This window comes from Xenia sp. Carnegie-2017, unplaced genomic scaffold (assembly GCF_021976095.1).
Source record: "Xenia sp. Carnegie-2017 unplaced genomic scaffold, XeniaSp_v1 HiC_scaffold_6, whole genome shotgun sequence".
Lineage (NCBI taxonomy): Eukaryota > Metazoa > Cnidaria > Anthozoa > Malacalcyonacea > Xeniidae > Xenia > Xenia sp. Carnegie-2017.
Window position 1 is genome coordinate 14,448,438 of NW_025813526.1, and position 26,089 is coordinate 14,474,526.

The 26,089-nt window shown below is 33.2% G+C and overlaps 2 protein-coding genes across 2 annotated transcripts; one reads left to right on the plus strand and one right to left on the minus strand.

Moving 5' to 3' along the window:
- Nucleotides 1–1,678: 1,678 nt before the first annotated feature.
- LOC124457698 lies at nt 1,679–5,538 on the plus strand. Its single transcript, XM_047007899.1, has 3 exons — nt 1,679–1,789; nt 2,013–2,330; nt 4,328–5,538. The coding sequence occupies exons 2-3, from the start codon at nt 2,031–2,033 to the stop codon at nt 5,126–5,128; spliced, it is 1,101 nt and encodes a 366-aa protein (XP_046863855.1). The 5' UTR covers nt 1,679–1,789; nt 2,013–2,030; the 3' UTR covers nt 5,129–5,538.
- A 14,885-nt stretch (nt 5,539–20,423) lies between these two features.
- Nucleotides 20,424–24,731, minus strand: LOC124457145. Its single transcript, XM_047007433.1, has 3 exons — nt 24,496–24,731; nt 21,307–21,401; nt 20,424–20,521 (listed from the first exon to the last, which is right to left on the minus strand). Exons 1-3 carry the CDS (start codon nt 24,729–24,731, stop codon nt 20,424–20,426), a joined length of 429 nt encoding a protein of 142 aa, XP_046863389.1.
- Between the last annotated feature and the right edge of the window lie 1,358 nt (nt 24,732–26,089).

The following is a 26,089-nucleotide window of genomic DNA, read 5'->3' on the forward strand; positions in this document are numbered from 1 at the left end:
AGAAGCGTAGAAAGACTGAGAACAATATTGTCGAGTTTGGCTTCAAACTTCAAGATGATGATAGACTTCCAGTTATATTTTGTTCAATGCTCTCGACTCACACAATCCATGATGGTCGCCAAAGGCTGAAAATATTTGCCACATATTGAGTTGATTTGAGACTTATTGTGCAGCTTTCAGACATGGCATACATTCAAAAAGTATTCAAAAATATATCGCCTTACTAGTATGTAAAACTCATATAGTTCCCCTAGGTGCGTATACAAAATAAATTTTTAGGCACACTTTTATCACTTGCCCATGGCCGATATATGTTTTTAATAAAGTGTAATATTTGTAAAACAATAATAAATAGCATCTGACAGTGTAGCTTTTAATTACTATTATGTTAATGAGATTCCAACTTTGCACATATCATAGCATAACAAAAACGTTAATTTCAGAAATACAGCCCACTCTATGTCATAATAATGTTGTATAAGCTTTGGAAATTGAGTAACCTAGCACATCTATTTTTTATTATCAACAGATAAATAATATGCGAACTATCGAAGACCACCCAATATATAAGAAACTTTGACATTAAACTTTTTCGCGGTTCTAAAACTAATATGGAACAAATTAAGTAGCCTAAATTCTAAAAAATATAATGTTTAATGAAATAATATGTTTCGAAACCATATATAGTTAAAACTTTAAAATTAAAAAACATGATATAGATGAAGTAAATGTAATATTATAATTTACTCATTCATAATTACGTATTCGCATACAGTTATACATAATATTTTCCATGTTATAATTGTTGTATGGTTTAGATTGATGTCACATGAAATTTTAAAGCTACATAAAAATCTTTTCCGCATCACTTTTGCAAAAAAATATCTTGAAGTTATAAAAGTTGGCTTTATTAAAGTTGGCTTTTTTAAGAAAAATGCATATCCTTGAGTGTTTAAAAAACATAAAGCAACTTAAAGAAATATGTATTCTTGTCATTTATGTTGAACAAAATACGAAAAGAAAACTTAAATATAGACGAAAATATAGAGAATCGTATAATCTGTTACAAAATTTGTTGAAATTTTGTAAGACCCACCTGTCTTTAAAAACCTATGTGCTTACGGCTTTTTCATTATTACACACTTCAAGTTACTACAAGTAAAATTAAAAATAAAAGCAATATACACAATACTACTTATAACAAAAGTTATTAGTAGAAGCAACGCCAATTTTCAATCAAATTTTATTATTTGTGCAACTTCTCTTTTTTGTTTTGACAGAAGATAAAACTCAAAATACAGTCCGAAACAGTTTATAAGTAAAGTTGACATTTTTCTTTGCGTGAATATATTTGAATTGCTTAAAGTGTTTATAGGGGTAAAAAACATCTTTTAGTCATAAATTTTTGTTGTATATACATAGCTTTAAATGTATATGTTCATATAAAATAACAAATATACTGAATACTTTTTATGTAGTCGCGGTCATCTGCTTTTAGTTCAAAACTTTTGCGCGTGTAACTTTAAATAAATGTGACAAGAAGAGAAAATTTAATAACATATTACTGTTTAAACAAAATATATTAATAAAAGTGAACTTGTGACGTATAACTATCTAAACAAAATGTAAGACAAGTAAACAATTCATTTTGACGAATATTGCTTCGCTATAAAAGGGGTTTTATTATCTCATTAAACTTCACTAAACATCAGAGTCGCCAACTGTATGGAAGATTCGACAACTCTGCAAAAGTAAAAAATACATCATAAAGTTAACTTAACATTGGCAGGTAAGTAAGAATGAAAGATTTGCTGTAAATATAATAAATTCTCTAACTTTAATATTTTAATTTTTGTAACTTCGTTGTCACGTCCATACAACAAATCAAAAAATATCCATGATATTATCATTATGTTGCATGAAGACATGTAAATCATATATCGAAATACAGTTTACGCAACTATATTATTACTTATCAAAAAGATATAAAACTTATACATGTTTATCTCTAGGCAAAAGTTTACGTAATTATGCTCTGTTGGATTGCGGTGATCCAACTTTTGTATTTCCTTCCCATTTGCTCCAGCAACTACATCGTGGAAATCAAAGGTCATCTAGCAAGGATGCATTCTAATTACATTATAAGAAACATCAGTAGTTCCAACATTCACCATTGTCTGCATAACTGTATGGAAAATTGCTCGTGTTTATCATTTCAAATTTGTGGTACAGTTTGTCAACTACTTTCCACTACAATAACTGAAGGATCATTAAAAGAAGATGGCATTAGTCAATGTAATCATTTCACAATGCATATATCTGATATCAAGGTGAGTTTATAATAGTTGAAGATTCAACGAAAATGGAAAATCTTCATTATATTATATTAAAAGTCTTAAATTTCTCAGTGTAGTAAAATACTTATTTACTTAGCATGATTTGTTTATACAACGTCTTCATACTGAAAAACATATTAAACTTAGATTCTGAATAAATTACTAAATTTATTGGTTGCAGATAAAAGTAACTTAGTTACTTATAATTTATCGTACGCGCTGTTTCTGGAGACAATTAATATACCACAAAGTTTGGTGCATATCCTTATGTGTCTATTTATTTTTATCAAGATTTTTTACCAAAGATAAACTACAATAGCCAAAAGAAAGAAATTAGATTCTACTAAAATCCTGTCATATTACACTCGTTACATTTGTGGCGTAATAATTATATATGCAGATTTACGCTAAGATCGTCCTTGAACTATATTAAATATTAGTTTCAGCGCGTCCTAAGCTGTGTTTCCTGCTTTCCTTTGTCAAGTGAGGCCAGCAAAATATATATATTATTATGCACACCGCCTACCAACTTATTACGGTTCTAGTGACGGAATGGCATCGTGAAGAGTGCAACTTTGCATTGTCTCCTTGGCTAGGCCAACAATTGTCCCCATATGAAAAAATGTTTTATGCAGTGCGGTGTTTGAAATTAAATGAAGAAATGATCTTCGCACTTTGCTGGACAATTTAAGCAATTGTCTCATGAACCTGAAAAATGAAAACATGAGCCCGACAAAATTGACCGGTCAGATCACTGCACCGGCACCGCAGAGGTTAAGGGTTCGAGTCCCGTTGAGTCATCTGAAATTTCAGGTTCATGAGAGATCTGCTTAAATTATCCAGCAAAGTGCGAAGATCATATCTTCATTTAATAGCCCGTATATAAGGTATAATATGAGCACGCTGATAAGCTAGAAAGAAAGCTCTCAAGATGACAATTCTTTCAGTCTTTACAAAGGGAAATTTGGATGGACTTTCATTAAAATACATCAAAATATAACTTGTAAACAGTTGTAAACAGGAAGTACATTGTTTAAGATATAATTTGGTGGTAAGCTTGTTTTTTAGCCACATATATCGAAATTTATTGAACAAAGAACTAATCGATACACACCGTCGTTAAAGAGTTTTCTAATATCTTTACAAAAAAAAACACTCTATTGGCGAAGGATTTAAAACGAAAAGTATAAGAAATTTCATGTATGTCTAGGTGGAAATTTTCAGATATATTGTTAAAAATCTGATCCTAAATAATTTTTTGTTACATGACATACAATTTTTTCGCGTTAGTAGACCCGGCACCGCGATAATTAAGGATAGATGTGGTGAGAAAACATTCATATAAATGTATGAGTTAAAAAAGATATTAAAAGGGCTTAAGTGATTAATCATCTTTGAATCAATAAGCTACAACTTAAACACTGAAATGCTTTTACAAAATCGGCAATTACGAAATAAAATCCTTTCCCTTCTTCTTCTTGCAAAAACAACGAAATTTACGAATGGTGAATTTGTTATTTGAACTTTAGCACTTTGGCATTATAGCAGGGTAATGTTAACCAAAATTTATTGCAGTAGATTTATCCTATCACTCTATTAATCCTATTTTATTCAGATCCCTAATTGGTTAACAAACATAACATTAACCAATTCTTTAGCAGAATCATCATGACAACAGCAATATCTATTAAGGCATGTTTCGACTAAAGTTATTATAGTCATCTTCAGAGCAATAAGCTACAACTTGTGGAGTAGAACTTCGCAAGGACAAAGAGTGAAAGATTTTTGTTTTGTCTTATTCGTTTACTCCTTAAGTAGGTTATAGCATTTCCTTTGCGTTTACTTTTTGTTTTGCATGCATGTCGCTTTATAATCCTTTTCAGGATTCACGTTTTATTTATCTGCTCATTACTTATGCCACCAAAATTAAATTCATTACTTGTTTATTGCTTTTTGTCACTGAGTTATCCACATTAGGTTTCTTTTTCAAGGAAAATGAAAGTTGCTGCAAAGAAACCTGCCAAACAATAATTGATTGTTGTCGAACGTCCAGTCATTGCAATAATAGAGGAAAATGTGAACTCAGTAAGCCATCAAGTAGAAGACGAGCTTCATGTAACTGTGATGACGGATATGTCGGAGATCGTTGTCAAACTATGGCAAGATCGTGCAGAAGTTATCGTGGTCAACAAAACGGACAATATAAAATATTTACTTCTGACGAGCAATTAATTACAGTTTACTGTCATTTTGATGGGCATCGCGCATGGACACTTGTCCAATCATTTAGTTTGGAAAATTCAATATACTACAAAAATAAAGTTTACTACAAAAATTTCCCCAGAAACGTAGCAAGCCCATGTTGGAAAGACTACAGACTTTCTTTGGAGACGATGATTGGCATAAAAGAAGACAAAAATGAAAGATGGCGCATAACTTGCAATTACACAAGCATTAATTGGAATGTTGGAGATCGTCTTGAGGCAACGCATAAAAACATTGAATTACTGGATGAAAAAAAGTCAAAGCATGATGGGAACTGTGTTCTCGCGGAATATGTTGAAATTCGTGGAGCTTCGTGCAGCCGTTGCAACATCAGCATTTTTCAAAAGGAAAGCTGGATTCTTCATATTGATTCAACATTCACTTCTTGTGGTCGGTTTTGGAACGGAATTCCATGTGATAATGGATATGGTGAGGACAATTTTGGTAATTACATTTGCGTAAATCCTAAACACAATTGCACATCGTCGAACAAAGCCACCACACAATTGTGGTTTGGCAATGAATGATATATGCATGAAACTGTAAGTTCTTGTATATACAATGTCCAATTTGGCAATTATTAGCACAGAACTTTACGAAGAGATCATAGAATGTTTTCAGCTATTCCTTTAAAATCTTTATATTTTTATAAGTAAGTTAAGCATCAAGAAATCAAGTTATTTATACAAATAAGTTTTTGACTTCTTTTGATTCATATATTCGGTACACCGCCCAATCGATCTGATGAATGGCAATCGAAAAGATTTGATGAAAACAACAGTTGTATTTAATTAAAAATTTTTTTCTTTGTAAAAACATTTCAGACTTAATTATAAGTAACTTCTTTGCTTGTAACACACGTAAAACATAATTTTAATAGCTACTGTACGTAATTAAAAAGATTAATGCAAAAACGTAAGTAAAATATGAAGCGCAATAGACTTGTATGTAGATTACCACTGCTATCGACTTAAAATACTTTCACTTGTTTCTTTTTTGCAATCTTTCTCAGTTTATCACAGTACTGTGCTCTATGCAGACTCTCCGAATTGTTTCAAATTTGGAAGGTATGTTACCAAAAGATTGTAATGCCATCTTGAACTCTTATTCAAATTTCATTTCTGTCAATCTTGGCAAATCAAAGAGATAGTTAACAAATTGTAGCATATTGCTGCGTCAGCCAACTTTAACTGACGTGATTGGAATTGAATATAAACCTCAATAATCCTGCTCTGTGTATGGAAACTAAAAGCTATTCGATGATACCGTTGTTGTAATGTTGAAGAGTTGAAGTTTCATTGTTTACTTTGAACTGGTTTTTACGGTCTCTAGGATCCATTGACGATGATGTTAAGTCTCTTCTTATGACTAGACTAGCAATTTTATGCCTTACTAACCAATCGTTATCATCTTCATCATTATCACTGTTATAACCCCAATTATTTGCTGTAGTTTACTTTTCTTTCAGCTGAGCATTAGGATCATTTATCTTTACTCCCCTCGTACATTCTTCTCCAATCTCATGTTATCGTATTATGAAGAGTTTTGTCCAGGGCCTTTTTGTTGTGAATTTTGTCAGTGAGAGAGGGTAAGCGGATTGACAAAATGGGTCGAGTGTAATGACGGGCTAGGACAATATATGTATTTCTATATAATACAGGTACTATAAGATGTATAGAAATATTCATACTAAAATTATTTAAGATATTAATTATTCCCATTGTTCTCTTATTCCATAGAATACAAACAAAACAAACCACCTTGATTGAAAAAGCTCTCGAGCTAACAAGTTTACAATATTTTACAATAAATGTTTTTTTGTTGTGAGGGCTGCTTCAAAAACCTCTTAAAATAAAATCTTTTTACTTGTACGTGCCGACAGTTGGCAAATTCATTCTTTAGTCTTTAGTAAGCATGAATTTCTGAACAGCAGGCCGTTGATCGTAATGATGTGAGGCGATATCCCACAAAAAGCTGTCTAGAATTCTGTAACTGGTTGCTAGGTCCCTACCTTAACAGAAAGAAGTGCCGAACACCATAACTTGGAGGGATATTTCATCTGCAGTTTTCATTGAATCAAAACTTTCAAACACTGTATTTAGAAACTTTTCTGTCAGTTATATTACAAGACGCTACTAGGAAAAGAGATGCATTAAGATAACTCCACTGCAATGTTGGCTTTTGTTATGTTGATTACATATTTTATAACTTCATTTTGTTTAGCATTGACTCGAGACTAAAACACAAAGATGGGGAAAAGTTCATTTAGATACGAATGAGTGTCTATCCTCGGAAAATGAAGTCAATAATTATTGTAGTTTTCAAATATTCTTTGTCCAATTTTCCATCTTGAACGTTAAGTGAATTACTTGCATTTTCTATACTAAATGTGGATAAAGAACAGGAACTTTCCTCAAACTTGTTCGATTACTTTTTTAAATAGATTGGTAAATTTTGAAACGGTATCTTTGTTTCATATTTTGAGGAAGCGTTGCAACTCCTATCCATGCCAAAATGTTATCGTCAACATGATTTACGCTTCTGTTTGAACGAAGAAAACATCGTTTAACAAACACTTGAACACCAGAAATGTGTTATGCTGTTTAATCAACTGCTAACAAAGTTTATAAACATGACGAAACATGTTTTTTAAACAACACGAAATGAAGTGGCTTAACGGGAAAATGTTTTAACAAAAAGTGCTTTCAATTTTTTGTGCGATTAAACATTTACCGTTTGATCAGGAATTTACATTGCATAAATGTCATCCAGAAAAGAAATTGTCAAATTAACGTCTGTTGTATATACTTTTCAGATAATGACGTCATGTTTGTTGGTGAGTTGGACTTCTTTTATTTCTCGGATGTCTTGTTAAAGACAGCACTCGATTCGGAACTGAACTCAGGCGAGTGTCACATGTTCCTTCGCTTGACGTGATATGATTCTCAAAAATGTACATTACTTATTTGAGTCATAAATCCCTGTCTACACGAATCAGCATAAATCTCAAAACGCAAAAATTATTTTACGGATATACGTTCCATTCACACATATCCATGTAAAACACCCACACAAACCGTAAACTTTAGAAAACGCCTTCCAGAGTGTAATTTTTTGAAAACTGAACAAAATTAGTCTCGTGCGTAAGGATAAAACTGTAAAAATATAAAAATTATGGCGTTTTAACTATGAACCAGTTTGGTGTTCGCATTTATTGTTTTTAAACATGGCGTAAGCGCGGAAGGTTGTTGTGTGTCCGGCTTTATATTACGATCTTGAATTCTCACGCAGATTACATTCAGGGTCGTATGAATATTATTCTCCAGCTGTGTTATCTTGTACGGGAAGGGTAATTGTCAAGCGGTTTGGCAAGAAGCGTCAAAGGAGAAAGCGAAAATTTTAGATCCGACCTGGACGAACAATGCTTGGTGTAACGGTTTCCCATTAGCGAACTAGTTGTTCCAGAAGAATGGAGGAAAAATTTCTTAACAGTTTTCTCTAAATCCTTATCTGCAATCCACTTCAGCTCCTCTTCAGCAGTTACTCTAAACAATCTTCTTCTCTTAGTGTACTCTCACCTACTCTAAGCAGACTAGTAATATTTGTCGAAAGAAAGGAAAGTTTTCTTAAAAATTCTATTTGGTCTTTTTCAGTGTGGACGCCATTCTTACAAAAACGTTTAATTGACATTTATAGTAGAAGCAGGAATTAGAGCTTAAAAATAACCGACTTGTGGTCCTTTTTAAGGATATCACTGCTTCGAGCTTCTAATATGATCTCTAAACGTGTTAAGGAGGCTTTGATTCTGGTATTTTGTTTCTACCACGTGATAATAAGGCTAAGATGAAAAAAACAATTAAAATTCTTTAAGATTAAAATTCTTAGGCAGTGTCGGTGCAATTGTAACTATTCAGAGTGTGAAAATATTTACATCTGCCCCATGAAAGCTACGGGATTTTCACTTTGCTTGGAAGACTGATCACGTGACTATAAAAGATTTGCTCGATACTTGCTTTGCTTTGCCAATTTTCACATTCCGAAAACAATTCTTCGTCTAGAATAATGCTATATTTTTCACAAATTGTTAAAATGTACAAAAAGTAATGTGTCTTTAGACTTTTTTTGTAATGGAAATACATTGCGTATGCAAAATAAAATTAATTTGCAACAGTGACGCCTGTCTGTTGTCGGAAACTTCACAAAAATTCTTACAGCTATTTAGAAGCCGTGGAAGGTTCTTAATTGAGGGTTGGAATTGTTCATATATGCTTGTTTTACTTAATTAGCTTCTATTGAAATCAGTTGTTTTGATGGATTAACGCAGGTTAAAACATAATATATAAATGTTGCTCCCACTCCAGACACCCACCCCACCCCCAATTATCACTCCTGCGCGGCCACTTCGATTGTGTTGGTAAAAATACATTCATAAATATATTTATGTGTTTGTCAATATAGTTCATCCAGGTTGGTAGATTCCTAAAAACGGATTGTTGAAATTGATGTTGACTCACGTTTTGACAACCTTAGACATCAGTAGACATCTTCAAAGTCAAATGAGGAGTAACTATAAAATAAACTAGCGAGCTAGCCTAATGATTTCGAGGAATTGAAAGGAGCTAAAACTCAAAGCTTAAAAAGTACAACTGTTTACAAAGCGCCACACGTCATTCCGGCTGTAAGCCTCAAATAAGGGCAATTTAGTTGTTTTATTTTTAAATGTTTTGCTTAGTTATTAAATCAAAATATTGTGAAATTACTTGAGAAGATTTTTCTAGTGATGAGTATTGAATATTTTCCATTTGCCAAAATCATTTAACGCTTGTTAGAGCGAGTGCTGTACAAGTTTTACGGTATCAAGCATTATAAAAGAAGCACAATAAAACGTATGCTTTGATTGGTTAATAGCCATGTTTGCAACAAACCGTTCTGCAATCAATCAATCAAATCGATCTGTCAATCAAAGAGAATTTTCACATAAATTATGAATACATTTTAAAGTAACATTAAAACCTCATTAATCTGTATGTTTGCTTGCTTGCCTATATGACTTGACTCTTCTTGTTTAAAAGTGCATACTTTATTTTACAGAAATTAAAATATTTATATTTTTTATTATTTATCAGGATGCACGGTTACACATTGTATGGTTTGTTATGTATAGAATCACCAGAATGCTCAATCCTGTAACGCTGAGCTATATAAATATATGAGTTAGAAGAATAAAAAGGAGTTTTTGGCGTAATTATTATTGCCGTGATATACTGAAGCCATATAGGATTTGTTAATTTTTACTGTGTTGTTATTCATAATGGCATCCGAACTCATTACTGTTGGTAAGTGTTACTTCTGATCACAGGACTCTAGTGTTACCATGAAATTATTAAGTAATTAAAGTATACAAATTCAAAATATTTCTGTTTTATGTGAAATATTTCAAGCATAAAACTTTGGTAAGTTTTGCTTCAGCTCTTTAAATAGTGCATGTAATATAATAAGATTACGTCATTTGATCTATAAAAGATTTTATATGTGATCTCATGGTTATTTTCCTTTATCATAAAACACCTTTTACAAGTATACTAAATTCGGTACTTCTCTGATAGTAGTGCTCGATTCGAATCAAGTGACCACTTGGTAAAAAATTTACTCTGCGATATTTAATATCGTGTTAATAATTCAATGCATCCAAATTTACATTTAAAAACTTCACAATGTGATTCATTTCTATTAAAAGTTTGTGAAAAGTGTCATGGTAAGGGATGCATAACGCCTTATTTAAGCAAAACACAAAAATCGCTTCTTAGGAAACTATGCTCTACTAACTGCCGTTTCGACAAAATTGAAGAGGTATAATTACAAGAGAGTATAAGTAGCGTAGCGCTCATCATGTGTAGTAAGTTCAAGAACTAAGGGCACAATATTGTTTGATTTGTCACTGCTTTAATTTGCATAAATTAGCCTTCATCAAAATTTATTGTCACGAAAACTCTCGTAAGCAATCATGACGTATCCTAAAAATTTCGCGGCATTGAAGTTAAACATCATCGTTTTGATACTTTTAGTGACATCTTTGAGAGACTAAATGAACAAACCAATCATGCATTAACTATTAGTTAAAGGAAGTCTAGTTGTTATAAGCTTCTAACCTCGCAAATAAAATATACATAAATTTTAAAAGTCTCTACTATGCGCAAATTATGAATTTAAATTCAAAATTAGATATTTAATGAAGAAAACGTAATTTAGGGAAGAAAAATATCATATTTTGCTTTAAAAACACAAGAGAAAAGTTTGCTTTCAAATTGTGTTTATATAAATAATTATTTTATTTAAGAAAACTCCTAATACTTGTGATGTGTTAGCAAAAACAAAATACTTAAAACTCCATCAATTATGCATTTATCAATTAAACTCTCAACAATTGTCTCTTGTTAATTATAAATTTATGAGCAAAGCACTAAATGTGAACTATAAATAATTAAATACTTGCAGGTAAGTGAAGCATTATTTACAAAAGCATATGTTTAAATAAAACCCTCTGAAACAGATTAGGCAGACATCAATTTGCGAACGAAGAGACAAGAGAAGTAACTATACGTTAATACAATACATCAATTGTACCCACGTAAAATTGTCAAAGCCGTATATTTTAATAGGCTAGTACCTTTATACTGTGTGAATGTTTAAGGATATAATGATTCCATTCATGGAAAATTTTTTGTTTTTTTTTTTGCAAAAAAAAAAGCAGAAGCAGTTGACTATTTCTTTTAAGTTACAATTTATTTAGTCAATTTTTCGTTTTACCATTACATGTATATCAGACTAGAGTTATTTTTCATCATTTTTATCTTTATATCTTGTAAATAGTTTTCTGCTTCAACAGATGCTGCAATTTCGTTCACGAAAACATTCTGTCAATGATCACGTCACTAAGTGCAGCTAAAGTTAAATGCTAATAAGATATATTTGTTAAGCGATATTTGGAATATTTGCTAACTTTCAGAAAAAATTATATTTAACTTTCTGAAAAAATATAAAAAAAAAATTAATAAAAATTGACTCAAGAAAATTATATTGATAGGACTTGTTCAATAAAACATTAACACAACACTTAACTGCAGGTGGAAGAGACAACGTGCAGATGTTATAAAATGTATTATTGCTTTATTGCTAGATGTTCTTGATGTCTTTTACTGTTTAAACAAAATATATTATAAAAATTGAGCTTGTGAACGTATAACTATCTAAACAAAATGAGAAACAAGTAAACAATTCATTTGGACGAACATTGCTTTGCTAAAAAAGGAGTTTTATTATCTCATTAAACTTCACTAAACATCAGAGTCGCCAACTGTATGGAAGATTCGACAACTATGCAAAGTAAAAAATACATCATAAAGTTAACTTAACTTTGACAGGTGTGTAAGAATGGAAGATTTGCTGTACATATAACAAATTCCCTAACTTTAATATTTTAATTTTTGTAACTTTGTTGTTACGTCCATGCAACAAATCAAAAAATATCCATGATATTATTATTATGTTGCTTGAAAACATGTAAATCAAATAGCGAAAAATTAATTATGCAACTATAATCTTACTTATTTTATCGATATAAAACTTATACATGTTTATCTTTGGGCAAAAGTTTACGTAATTATGCTTTGTTGGATTGCGGTGATCCAACTTTTATATTTACTTCCCATTTGCTCCAGCAACAACATCGTGGAAATCAAAGGTCATCTAGCAAGAATGCATTCTAATTACATTATAAGAAACATCAGTAGTTCCAATATTCACCATTGTCTGCATAACTGCATGGAAAACTGCTCGTGTTTATCATTTCAAATTTGTGGTACAGTTTGTCAACTACTTTCCACTACAATAACTGAAGGATCATTAAAAGAAGATGGAATCAGTGAATGTAATCATTTCACAATGCATATATCTGATATCAAGGTGAGTTTATAATAGTTGAAGATTCGACGAAAATGGAAAATCTTCATTATATTTTATTAAAAGTCTTAAATTTCTCAGTGTAGTAAAATACTTATTCACTTCGCATGATTTGCTTATACAACGTCTTCATACTGAAAAACATATGAAACTTACATTGTGGATAAATTACTAAATTTATTGGTTGCACATAAAAGCAATATAGTTCTTTATATCTTATCGTACGCGCTGTTTCTGCTTTAAGTCAATAAGCTATAAATTAAACACTGAAATGCTATTATAAAATCAGCAATTACAAAATAAAATCTTATCCCTCCTTCTTCTTGATAAACAAACGAAATCTTGCAGATGGTGAATTTTTTATTTGAACTTTAGCACTGTGGCATTATAGCAGGGTAGAGTTAACCAAAATTTATTGTAGTAGATTCATCCTATCACTCTTTTAATCCTACTTTATTCAGATCCTTAATTGGTTAACAAACATAACATTAACCATTTCTATAGCAGAATCATCATGACAACAGCAATTTCTTTTAAGGCATGTTTCGACTAAAGTTATTATATAATTTCGTAAAAGCACTATTGCCAATACACATTTAATATACACGACAACTTTTTTGAAAATAAACATGTTTCGACATCTCATGATGCCATCTTCAGTATGAATGAAATAATAGGTGATACAGGGTTTATATAAAGTAATATGATACATAAATACAACAACAAAGGAAATAAGATAATATAATGAGGAGGAGCGTATTATAAACTAAATATTGTATTGAATTTAAAACTTGAACATTGAGGTCAGGGTTAGTTTTTGTTAATATGGAGTGCTTCTTTGATTTTTAAGGTGAATGAGTGTCGATGATTTTGAAACAAGAGGGTGAATAGTTGGTTTTGCATGAGTGTGATTTAAGAAGGTGTCAGTAGATGAGAGTTTTGTCTGTTGTGGTATGTTCCTGATTCTGGTGGATAAATGGCATGAAGTCAAATTTCAATTGAATTCATATACCACCATAGATTTAATTGAATCAGGGATCAGGTCTTTAAATGAAAAAGGTTTTGATTTTGAATGATGTGAAAATCAGTCGAATGTCAATATCTGTACAGAAGCGTTTCATAAGTTTGTAAGTCTGTAATGTCTGATGTGCGTGTATAGAGTTTGTTTGAATTTATTTGTTTTATTTTGTTAGTTGAAGATTTTTGTGTTGGTTGTTATTCGTAGTGGGAAGAGTCAGGAGGTTTATCCACTTACGAAATCTTTTGCACTTCTTTATTAACAGAACCAAAACGATATCTCGACAACAAACATAGCAACAACCTCAACCTAAACACCAAAACTCCTGACACGACGATCACAACCAACAAAATGAAAATTCCAAAATAACAACTCTATACTTCAAACCACCATCGGACATTACTCACGACACACAACGCAGACTTACAAACATTATGAAACGCTTCTGTACAGATATTGACATTCGACTGATTTTCACATCATTCAAAATCAAAACCTTTTTCATTTAAAGACCCGATCCCTGATTCAATTAAATCTATGGTGGTATATGAATTCAATTGCGCGGGATGTAATTCCCGATACATTGGCGAAACGCCATTTATCCACCAGAATCAGGGAACATACCACAACAGACAAAACTCTCACATCTACCGACACCTTCTAAATCACACTCATGCAAAACCAACTATTCACCCTCTTGTTTCAAAATCATCGACACTGCTGACACCTCATTCACACTTTAAAATCAAAGAAGCACTCCATATTAACAAAACTAACCCTGACCTCAATGTTCAAGTTTTAAATTCAATACAATATTTAGTTTATAATACGCTCGGACGCTCCTCATTATATTATCTTATTTCCTTTTTATTGTTGTAATTTATGTATCATATTACTTTTATATAAACCCTGTATCACCTATTATTTCATTCATACTGAAGATGGCATCATGAGATGTCGAAACATGTTTATTTTCAAAAAAGTTGTCGTGTATATTAAAAGTTATTATAGTCATCTTCAGAGCAATCAGAAACAACTTGTGGAGTAGAACTTCACAAGGTCAAAGAGCGAAAGAGTTTTATTTTGTCTTATTCGTTTACTTATTAAGTTAGTTATAGCATTTCCCTTGCGTTTACTTTTTGTTTTGTATGCATGTCGCATTACAATCCTTTTCAGGATTGACGTATTTTTATCTGCTCATTTTTTATGGCATCAAAATTAAATTCATTACTTGTTTATTGCTTTTTGTCACTGAATTATTCACATTAGGTTTCTTTCTCAAGAAAAATCAAAGTTGCTGCAGAGAAACCTGCCAAACAATAATTGATTGTTGTCGAACGTCCAGTCATTGTAATAATAGAGGAAAATGTGAACTCAGTAAGCCATCAAGTAAAAGACGAGCTTCATGTAACTGTGATGACGGATATGTTGGAGATCATTGTCAAACGATGGCAAGATCGTGCAGAAGTTATCGTGGTCAACAAAACGGACATTATAAAATATTTACTAATGACGAGCAACTAATTTCAGTTTACTGTCATTTTGATGGCATCGCGCATGGACACTTGTCTAATCATTTAGTTTAGAAAATTCAAAAAATTACGACAATAAACCTTACTACAAAAATTTCCCCAGAAAGGTAACAAGCCCATCTTGGAAAGACTACAGACTTTCTTTGGAGACAATGATTGGCATAAAAGAAGACAAAAATGACAGATGGCGCATAACTTGCAATTACACAAGCACTAATTGGAATGTTGGGGATCGTCTTGAGGCAACGCATAAAAACATTGAATTACTGGATGAAAAAAAGTCAAAGCATGATGGGAACTGTGTTCTCGCGGAATATGTTGAAATTCGTGGAGCTTCGTGCAGCCGTTGCAACATCAACATTTTTCAACAGGAAAGCTGGATTCTTCATATTGATTCAACAAAACATTCTGTGGTCGGTTTTAGAACGGAATTCCATGTGATAATGGATCTGGTGAGGACAATTTTGGTTTGTACCATTGTGAAAATCCTAAACACAATTGCACATCGTCAAAATACGCCACCACACAATTGTGGTTTGGCAATGAATGATATAGACATGAACTGTATGTTCTTGTATATACAATGTCCAATTTAGCAATTATAAGCACAGAAATTTACGAAGAGATCATAGAATGTCTTCAGCTATTCCTTTAAAATATTTACATTTTTATAAGTAGGTTAAGCATGAAGAAATTAAGTTATTTATACAAATAAGTTTTTGACTTCTTTTGATTCATATATTCGGTACACCGCCCAATCGATTTGATGAATGGCAATCAAAAATATTTGATGAAAATAAAAGTTGTATTTAAGTAAAACTTTTTTTCTTTGTAAAAACATTTCAGACTTAATTATAAGTAACTTCTTTGCTTGTAACACACGTAAAACATAATTTTAATAGCTACTGTACCTAATTAAAAAGATTAATGCAAATGTAAGTAAAATATGAAGCACAATAGACTTGTATGTAGATTACCACTACTATCGAATTAAAATAATTTCGCTTGTTTCTTTTTCGCAATCTATCTCAGTTTATTACTGTACTGTGCTCTATGCAGACTCTCCGAATTGTTGTAAAATTGGCAGGTCTGTTACCAAAAGATTGTAATGCCATCTTGAACTCTTATTCAAATTTCATTTCTGTCAATCTTGGCAAATTAAAGAGATAGTTAACAAATTGTAGCATATTGCTGCGTCAGCGAACTTTAACTGACGTGATTAAAATTGGATATAAAACTCAATAATCTTGCCCTGTGTATGGAAACTAAAAGCCACTCTATGATACCGTTGTTGTAATGTTGAAGAGTTGAAGTTTCATTGTTTACTTTGAACTGGTTTTCACGGTCTCCAGTATCCAATGACGATGATGATGTTAAGTCGATTCTTATGACTAGACTAGCAATTTTTATGCCTTACCAACCAATCGTTATCATCTTCATCATTATCACTGTTATAACCCCGATTATTTGCTGTAGTTTACTTTTCTTTCAGCTAAGCATTAGGATCATTTATCTTTACTCCCCTCGTACATTCTTCTCCAATCTCATGTTCTCGTATTATGAAGAATTTTGTCCAGGGACTTTTTTATGAATTTTGTCAGTGGGGGAGGGTAAGCGGATTGGCAAGATGTAATGACGGGCTAGGACAATATATGTATTTCTATATAATACATGTTATATAAGATGTATAGAAATATTCATACTAAAATTATTTAAAATATTAATTATTCCCATTGTTGTCTTATTCCATAGAATACAAACAAAACAAACAACCTTGACTGAAAAAGCTATAGAGCTAACAAATTTACAATATTCTTTAATAAATGTTTTATTGTTGTAAGGGCTGCTTCGAAAAAGTCTTAAAATAAAATCCTTTTACTTGTACGTGCTGACAGTTGGAAAATTCATTCTTTAGTCTTTAGTGAGCATGAATTTCTGAACAGCAGGCCGTTGATCGTAATGAGGTGAGGCGAGATCGCTGAAAAAGCTGTTAAGAATTCTGTAACTGGTTGCTTGGTCCCTACTTTAGTATAAAATAGAACCGAACACCATAATCTTGGAGAGATATTTCATTTGCAGGTTTCATTGAATCAAAATTTTCAAACACTGTATTTGGAAACTTTTCTGTCAGTTATATTACATGACGCTAGTAGTAAAAGAGATGCATTAACAAACTCAACTGCAATGTTGGCTTTTGTTATGTTGATGATATATTTCATAACTTCATTTCGTTCGTCATTGACTCAAGACTAATACACAAAAAAGAGGAAAAGTTTATTTAGATACGAATAAGTGTCTATCCTGGGAAAATGAAGTTATTAGTTAGTGTAATTTCCAAATATTCTTTGTCCAATTTTCCATCTTCAACGTTAAGTGAATTACTTACATTTAGCTAGTTTTCTGAACACTCTACAAGTTCAAGTCCAGTTAGCTCTGTTGTTCATTGGAATCTCGTCACTAGCGAATGAACTGTTATTCTTTGAGGAAATCAATGACTTTGATCATCTTCTTCATCATCATCCTCATCTGAATGTTGGAACAGAATAATCAGCTTCATCGTCCTCAAAACGTTAAGAAGAATGATGTGCTTTTTCATACATTCTTTTCGATATGCCTAAAGATTGAGCAGATGTCAGTCATCAGAGCTTTTAGCCATGGCTGAAGTGTTGAAGGATGCCATGTCTTGAGAAATCTTTTTGCCTTGCCCTTCTCTATCTTATCGCAAGCTGCTGCTGGTGAATCTAAGATTTTCTTCCAATGTAGACGACAACCATCAAGATTGTTAAGGACCGCATTGGATTGCTGTATTAAATGTTGCGCGAATCGAAAATCGTAGTGTGCAGCAATTAGTTTTATGTTTAAAATAAATGTCTCAAGTTTTTTGGATCGCAAACCAGACGAACGGTTGAAAGTTTCTACAGAAATAAGTTGGATTTCCAAATTATTAATTCTGGAACAGATTCAATAAAGTCTTCCACGGCCAAGTCAGATCTGTGACACACACACCAGAAGTTAAATGTTTCTTAGCCAACATTCTCTTCTATTCGAGCCCAAAACACCTGATTTCTGACCAATATTTGCGGACTCGCCGTCTGTAGTCAGACCTTAATATTTTGCCTTAATATTTGCACCATGTACCTAGTCCAAAATGTTTTAATAAAGAAACTACAGCATCTAAAAAAACTTCGGCACTGCGTTTCTTGACCTGTTTAACACATACTAAACGTGTTTAGATGGAAAGAGGGTGCGTTTACGATTACAACGAAGGAATACAAAATTTTTCGTATGATCAGACCCATCCACCTGAGCCGCAAAACAACAGTAAGTTAGAAGTTCGCCATTCAAATTCTCTCGTTTGAGGTCGCCTTCAATGCCAAGCATTTCATCGTAGGGATTAGGATCACGGCAGTGCAAGTGGATAGCTTGAGGTTGAAAACCAGACAATCAATCCTTTTCCACTTTCGGAAGTATAACTGTATGATCAAATTGTTTTCCCACAGTGATCTTGACGGCCAAGATCTGGCTGTTGGTGTCAGCTCTTTGCTGTCAATATAGACATCAACAGCCATGTGTGTAAGTGTCCGAATAATATTGAAATCGTAATTATTCAAGCCCATAAGCTCAAGTAATATGTTTATTTATTTATACTTTTTTGATCATCTTTATCTGGGATTCCTCTTGTGGTTCTGCCATCTCTTCGGCAACTTGATAAGTATATAGCTGTAACAATACATAAAGTTTTTGTTAATAGTTTGTATTGATAAGTGTACGATATGTAAAAATCTTTAAAGAACTATAGAAAAACTTATGTTTTTTTAAGATTCGCTGCGAACAAGGCCGAAATTTTATTAAAAAAAAAGTGCACCGTTCAAGGAAAACTCCGCTCTATGTTTTTGTCACTTTTTTGCATGTTCTTTGGCTTTTGTGACAATTGGTCGTCAACAATGCAAAAAAAGTTTGCAAAGGTTTAATATGCATTAAAATGAAACACTCACTTACCTTTTTAATAGAAAAAATAGCCTCTAAATGCTTACGTCTTGAGCACGACGTCAAATCACCCAATTTCACATCCTCAAATTCACAAAAACGCTGTCCTAATTAAACTTGACCAGAAATTGAAGCACGCCATGCCACGCCATTTTCACGTTCTAGTTACTAAACTAAATAGGGAGTTTTAGCAAAAGTACGACTACGAGAACGAGTACGAAATTTGACTGTGTAAGAGAATGGCACGAGGAAGTTTGTTGTCGTTGTCGCTTCGTCAAAATTTAGTTTTAGCTATAACAACAGAACAAGCCTTTTTATTGTGAAAAACACCGACGTTTGCGAAGCAGCTACGGCTCTATTTGTCAATAATGATATCAATGACTCGGTAATACTGGTTTTGCAAGAATATAGGACTATTTAGACTGAAAAATCTTCACTATTTTAAGTTTTATGTACGATATATTTTGTACTATTTTATTGTTTGTTTACCTTTCACTTTGCGTACGAAATACATGAAAGTTTTGCAGGTCATATTTTCCTTTTTAATGTACATCTGCGCTCAAAAAGGGTTCTAAATTAAAGCCTGGATGCTCGAAAATAGTACTGTAAACTAATTTCTTACAGAATGAAGAAATATACCTACTTTCTTTGCTTAAAAAGACATCGTAGTCGCGACTACGAATTTTTTACAAAACATCGTACTCAGATTGATGACGGCTACGTGTTTTTGTTGTCGCAACAATGTTTTCGCGCCAAAATGACGTAAATCGTACTCGTAGTCGTACTCGTAGGCTCTGCTAAAACTCCCTAATATAAGTAGAAGGCTACTTTCTGATATATCGGGAACACACGAAATGAAGCCAAAATTCTGCGTCATATGACTAACAGACACGCGTGCTCAGCTTTAGCTTTGCAAAAATTCGCGACGCGTGATTGACTGATTGTAACCCAAACAAAGAATGTATTCTGCTACGCTAAAGGGTAGAATATTACTGGATTTTTTCTGTTGCACAGCCTTGTACTGAGTTATTAACACAAGAGATTGAAGTTTCCTGCCAACCAAGTAATTTTTTTGTACAGAAAACGTACAAATGCCAACATTCTTGTGCTTGGTTCATACCAGGGGCGGATCTAGGATTTTGGATACCATAGGCAAAACATTATGACGTCATTCAGTGCTAAACCTATGACGTCATACTTTGCAAAACATACTACACTATTTATGCTTTCGATAAATTGTTTAAATCAAACAGTCTAATCATTCAGCTATGCAGAATCTTGTAGATCTCAATCGTATAAATACATAAAAACATTGTATATTTATACTTACATATCACAAGGTCGTTGATTTTCACTATTCAGAATATTGATGCACACAAGACTGTTTCGCCCCATATCAGGGCTCATCAGCATGCCTAGGAACACTTTAACGCAAAACAAAAAATCGTGATCCGGCATGGACAGCCCTGTGAGAGCCGAATTAAGCAGACTGGTTATGGCGCCAGAAGTTCGCCTACACACCTTTGAAAAGGAGTTTGGTTAGAAATGGGTGACTATATGGGATATTTCATGGATGTGATATTGCTCAATTTTTCACACCATCCCAGTCAATTCCAACCCTTTACCCCCCACCTAAAAATGAGCACTCTGGTTTTTGAAGGCGCCAGAAACTCGCCTTTCACACCTTTAGCAAATAGCAAAAGGAGTTTGGTTAGAAATGGGTGACTATGTGGGACATTTCATGGATGTAAGATTGCTCAGTTTCTTACACCATCCCAGTCAATTCCAACCCTTTACCCCCCACCTAAAATGTGCACTCTCATTTGCCAACAAATGAGCAGAATGTAAATGTAATGTAATAGTCAAAATAGAGCTTTGTATAAAGAGTCTTTGTGAAGACTAAAATTTGGTGTAAGGAAAAATTATTCTATTTATGCTTAACAATTTTGTGAAAGTAAATTTATGTGGACAACGGCCGAGTACCATACACGTACTCAGCAGTTTTAAGATTGGAATGTATATAGGGAAAAAAACCTTTATCGGGCGAGCTATTAGTTTGATGCAAATTCTATTGACGTTACTATTGTGTACAACGCACAATAAATGGTTAACATATGGACATTTCAACAAAATAAAAAACTAGGATATGAATAAATTCATGCAAATTTTAGCCTTGTATTTCCAACAGCAAAAGTATTAATAACCTCACCAATATCTGGTACAATTTCCTGATGAATTTGCATCAAGGCCAAACCATTTAAGCGTTCCCCAACCATGGTACTTCGCTGATAGTTTTTAAGTGTCCTAAGGGAAGAAATAGATCGTTCACATTCACAAGAGGTAATGGGGAGCGTTCCTAAAATACGTAGTAAAATTTTAATGTTTTCAAATCCGGCGAAATGAACAGATTTTAAAGTCTGGGCAATGTTATCAGGAAGGAGGCCGCAGTGGGTCTCCCAATAAGTGTACCAAACCTAAGTTCAGCATCTAAGGCCAAAGGATTTGGCAAATCATCATAATAAAAGTTAGCCACAGTTTTGAATGGCTCTTTCCAATCCACCCCATCTCTTGTCATGGACATCATTTTCGTCGGTACAATGCTAAGGCCTTTATAGACATTCACACTCTCAAGGTCGAATCGTGATTCTAAAGAAGATTGCAAATGATCTAGTAGAGGAAGAGTAATTGCACGTTTATAATACTCAGAAATGGTTGTGGGGAATATTTTCCCTGGTCGTTTGTTTGCGCACTGTTCTTGGTTTCCATTCTTCAATGCCAACTTTTGCTGCCAGTTCAAGCGCTTCGTCATACCAGGTGTCATGATAAAATCAGAGGAATTCCTCATGTTCACCACCTCAGTTTTCAAAGTTGAAATTAAATGAATACCATCCATTATATCGATACTCTTACCCTGTAATAACTGTGTTACTGGAAGAGTTGAATCAAGAATATTTCTCGTGATAACTAAAGCAACGACGAAATCAAACCTGTCAATAAGTTGAAACAAAGATGAGGCATCAGACTGAAGCGACGGTTTGAACTCACCATCTAGATTTTCAGACATATCGTTAAGGGTGGTGTATACAGGTACAAAAGCTCTTGGAATGTATCTAAACCTTCGATACGTTCTACCCATCTAGTTTTGCAAACGTCTGTTAATCTAGTCTTTTCGAGTTTGTTTCTGAATTACGTATATGTTTTCAAAGGGAATATTGCGAGTTTGGGAAATTTTAATAAAATTAGTGGCATTTTAACATGTTTCAACATATCATTGACAACACGTATACTCAAAGAATCGCAAATGGATAAGTTTAACCTATGACTATAGCAGTGTGTATAAAGAGCCTTTGGGTTAAGCTTTAAAATTTGAGCTGCTAGACCATTAGTGCAACCAGCAACTGAACCAGCCCCATCATAACCTTGCCCCCTACAATCATCTATTGATAAAGTCAGTTCCTTTAGAGCCTCTAAAAGTAGCTTGTCAAGTTGAGCACCACTTAGTCCCCACTTACAAAAAGAAATGAAATGAATTCTTCCCTGATATTCATATCGGTATCAACAAAGCGCAAAACAAGAGACATTTGTTCTTTATGTGAAGAATCAGATGCTTCATCAGCAATAACAGAAAAAAACTTACTTTTTTGATATCAGAAATAATCTGATTACTGATTACCTGGCCACAACATTTAATGATTTTATTTTGACTTGTTTTAGAAATATAACTTCTATTCTTACCACAAATCTTTAAATGATTTTCTAAAACTTTATCCCCTCTCCTAACTCCATAATTGAGTGTTTCAATGAAATTACCAACCTCCAGATGAATAACAACCAACAGTAGGGTGATACTTGGAATCATCACGATGCCCACGAAGAGGTAAACCTAGACGTCCACAAAAATGACAGAATCAATAATTGGAGATAGTATTTCCTATTCTGTTCTATTTCTTTCTTGATACCAGCATCCATGATCATCTCGATAGGCTGCAGAGTACCTGATATTTGGGAATGCAAAGCATCAAAATTGGTGATGTGGATGCATGCAAACCGACTTCCCTCCTTTACTTTTTCCAGCATGTTGAGTGAAAGAGCATTTAGCATTCTTCCAATCTTGAAGAGGTTCAGTAAACAACTTTTTTACTTTACTGGCCTTGCCTGGGAATCTATTGCCAAACAACACACACGATAGACAATACGCACCATTTTGTGAAGGTGAATAGCAAAGCCATTCATGCTGGTCTAGCCAATCATGCCTAAATGATCTGCCATTAGATTTAGGAAAATGATACTTTTTATCTGGTTTATATACATTTTTTATCAAATGACATATTTCAGAATTATCCATACCCTTAACTTTCTCCCTATACAAGGAAACATCAAAATTATGGGTTAAAACAGCAGGTTGCATATCACCAGAAGTTGGAATACCAGGCAATAGTTCCTGGGATGATGTGTGAAGCAAAAGACTATTGGCTTTATTTAATGTCTGAGCAAGAGCTGCAGCAGAAGAAAAACTCTCATTGGGCATCCTTTTAAAAGTTGGTTGGGCAGCAGGCCTATTAGTTGAAGTAAAAATTTGAAATGTCAACTGTTTTGGTGCAATATTTGGAAAAATTTTGACAAATTTTCGTTTCTCTGTTGTTGAGCTGCTAGAATTAGACTGTGTACAGGAATTAGACAATTTTCGCTTCAACCTGTGGGCATGGAAAATGAGAGGCACAAAATGATTAGACTGAAAAGTCTCACCTGGTTGTACAGATCCTTCATGACAAAACAAAATATTAATAGCATCCAAACCTCTTTGGCTTAATAACCAGGGCTGAACAATACGATTAAATAACAATTTATATCTACTTTCACCAGAATCAGGATAAAAAGTATGAATTTTTCTACCTAAAACAGAAGATAGGCCCAAAATACAAAGAAAAGATGACCATTTCTGGTCATTACAATTTAAAATAGCCTCCTGTTTTACCAGTTCATCTGTTGTATATCCAGTGTCTAAACATTCTTTAGACACTGACAAAGGCAAAAGATTGTTTAAGCTTTGGGCAAAGTAATCACTGTGCTCACTTATAACAGACAAAATGCATGGGTGTTGAGCATAAAAGCAGCATGAATAAATAGCTCAAGCGATGTTAAAATCGCAAAGTAGGGACCAATGCATTGTTACCTACCAGAACTAGGGAAGCTGAACTGTAGAGGCAATTGCCAGAAGCTTCAGATCTTAAAAAATATTCAAGAAAAGAAATTAATATTTTGTTTGGTAGATTGATTGCATTGTATGAATGAATTGCTGACTGTAGACAAAGATATAGCCTAGCGAAATTGAGATTTAACCATTTTACACGTATATATAAATACTACAATACGATATATATAGTTATAATATATTTACCTTATTGCAGTACAAGTCTTTCCGTCATGAGCGTGCTTTGGCACATATATTTCAGCTCCAAAATTTCGACACAGAGTATGGTCGGGGTCATAAATTCTATCTAACAGCTGCTCGTTAGTAAACATAGGTCGAACGTCGACCAATAAACGAGAATAAAGCTCATTAAGGCATTTTAAATCGTTTTTGGGCAACGCAGACTGAGTCTCGTATAAATTACCACAACACAATGAAGACATTATAAAATATCACAAAACCGTACTCTGAGCACAGAGGCTGTTCAGAAACAATACGAGTGTATGTTAATTTTCAATTGCCTAATTTGCCTAGCTCAACTATGCTTATCAACAGCAATGATTGGTTGGAATTGCTCAAGTTAGGCAAAAAATTGACCAATGAAAGCATACGGTTGCAAAAATTGCCCAATCAGAATACCTATACACGATGTCAAGTTAGGCAAATTCATCTTGTTTAGGCAAATTGCTAACAACCAATCAAATGGCTAGATCGCCTTCTTGACTTAGGCAAAATGGCTGCTTTGCCTAACGACACGGAGCTTTATAGATAATCATACGCATCTGGACTACGATTCATATCAAAATTACGTCATTTAATTGCACAACATTTCTAAACAAAAGTCAGATGATTCGACTGCGATAAAGTGCTATTCATAGTTTCATAATTCGATAAATTCGTATCGAATCTAAGTCGAAGTATATTTTGGTAATTTCACCATAGGCACTTGCCTATGGTGCCTACCCCTAGATCCGCCCCTGGTTCATACTAGCCGAATGAAAAGAAACTACGATGCCTTTCGTAAATAACATTTTAAAACATAGATACTTTTCAATTGTGTTTTCTTTTTGTGAGTGTCATTAATGGATAAATATTTTAAAGTGGTTATGCAACGAATTGTTTTCTTTGTTTTTTTTATGAGCTTATTTTATAAATGTCTCTTTCCAGATTGGAATTCTGAAAACAGTATTAAAATTGACTTTTTCAAACTGTTTCTACACTCGCCTAAAGTTGCGATTTTGTCAATTTTTGTTCAAACTTTTGACATTGGCGATAATGTAGAAACGTGTACTACCTTCTGACATGGCGTATAGCATTAATAGCGACGAGCAGCCATGCAGTGGAAAATGTTGTGTTGCTGGCAATTTGAACTAAATCAGTGGCAATAATACTCCACAAAGTAAAATAATAGCTATCTCTCTATCTCCTAGAAGAAGAAAAATTTTCAAGATGGATATGATATTTCATCCTCGATGTGATTCAGTTAGTACATTCTCTAGCAAAGGCAAAGTGAAATGTGCGAAGTTATTGTTTAAGGAAAAGACTTTCCAGCAGGCACTAGGAAAACTAGGCATGGAATACGAGCCTTCAGACGACATTTTCAAAAAAGTAGAGAAGTTTGTTTGACAACTATATTGTTAAGAAGACTGCATATGTGTCAATATAGCCAGGTACAAATTGTTTCATTTTGACATTCTGATGTTTTATTGCCTCTAACAAAAGATTTTATTTAAAAGCATGTAATGCAAGCGAACTACCAAGCAGCTGTCTAGTCAAAATGTTTGGAGCCTAATCAGGACTA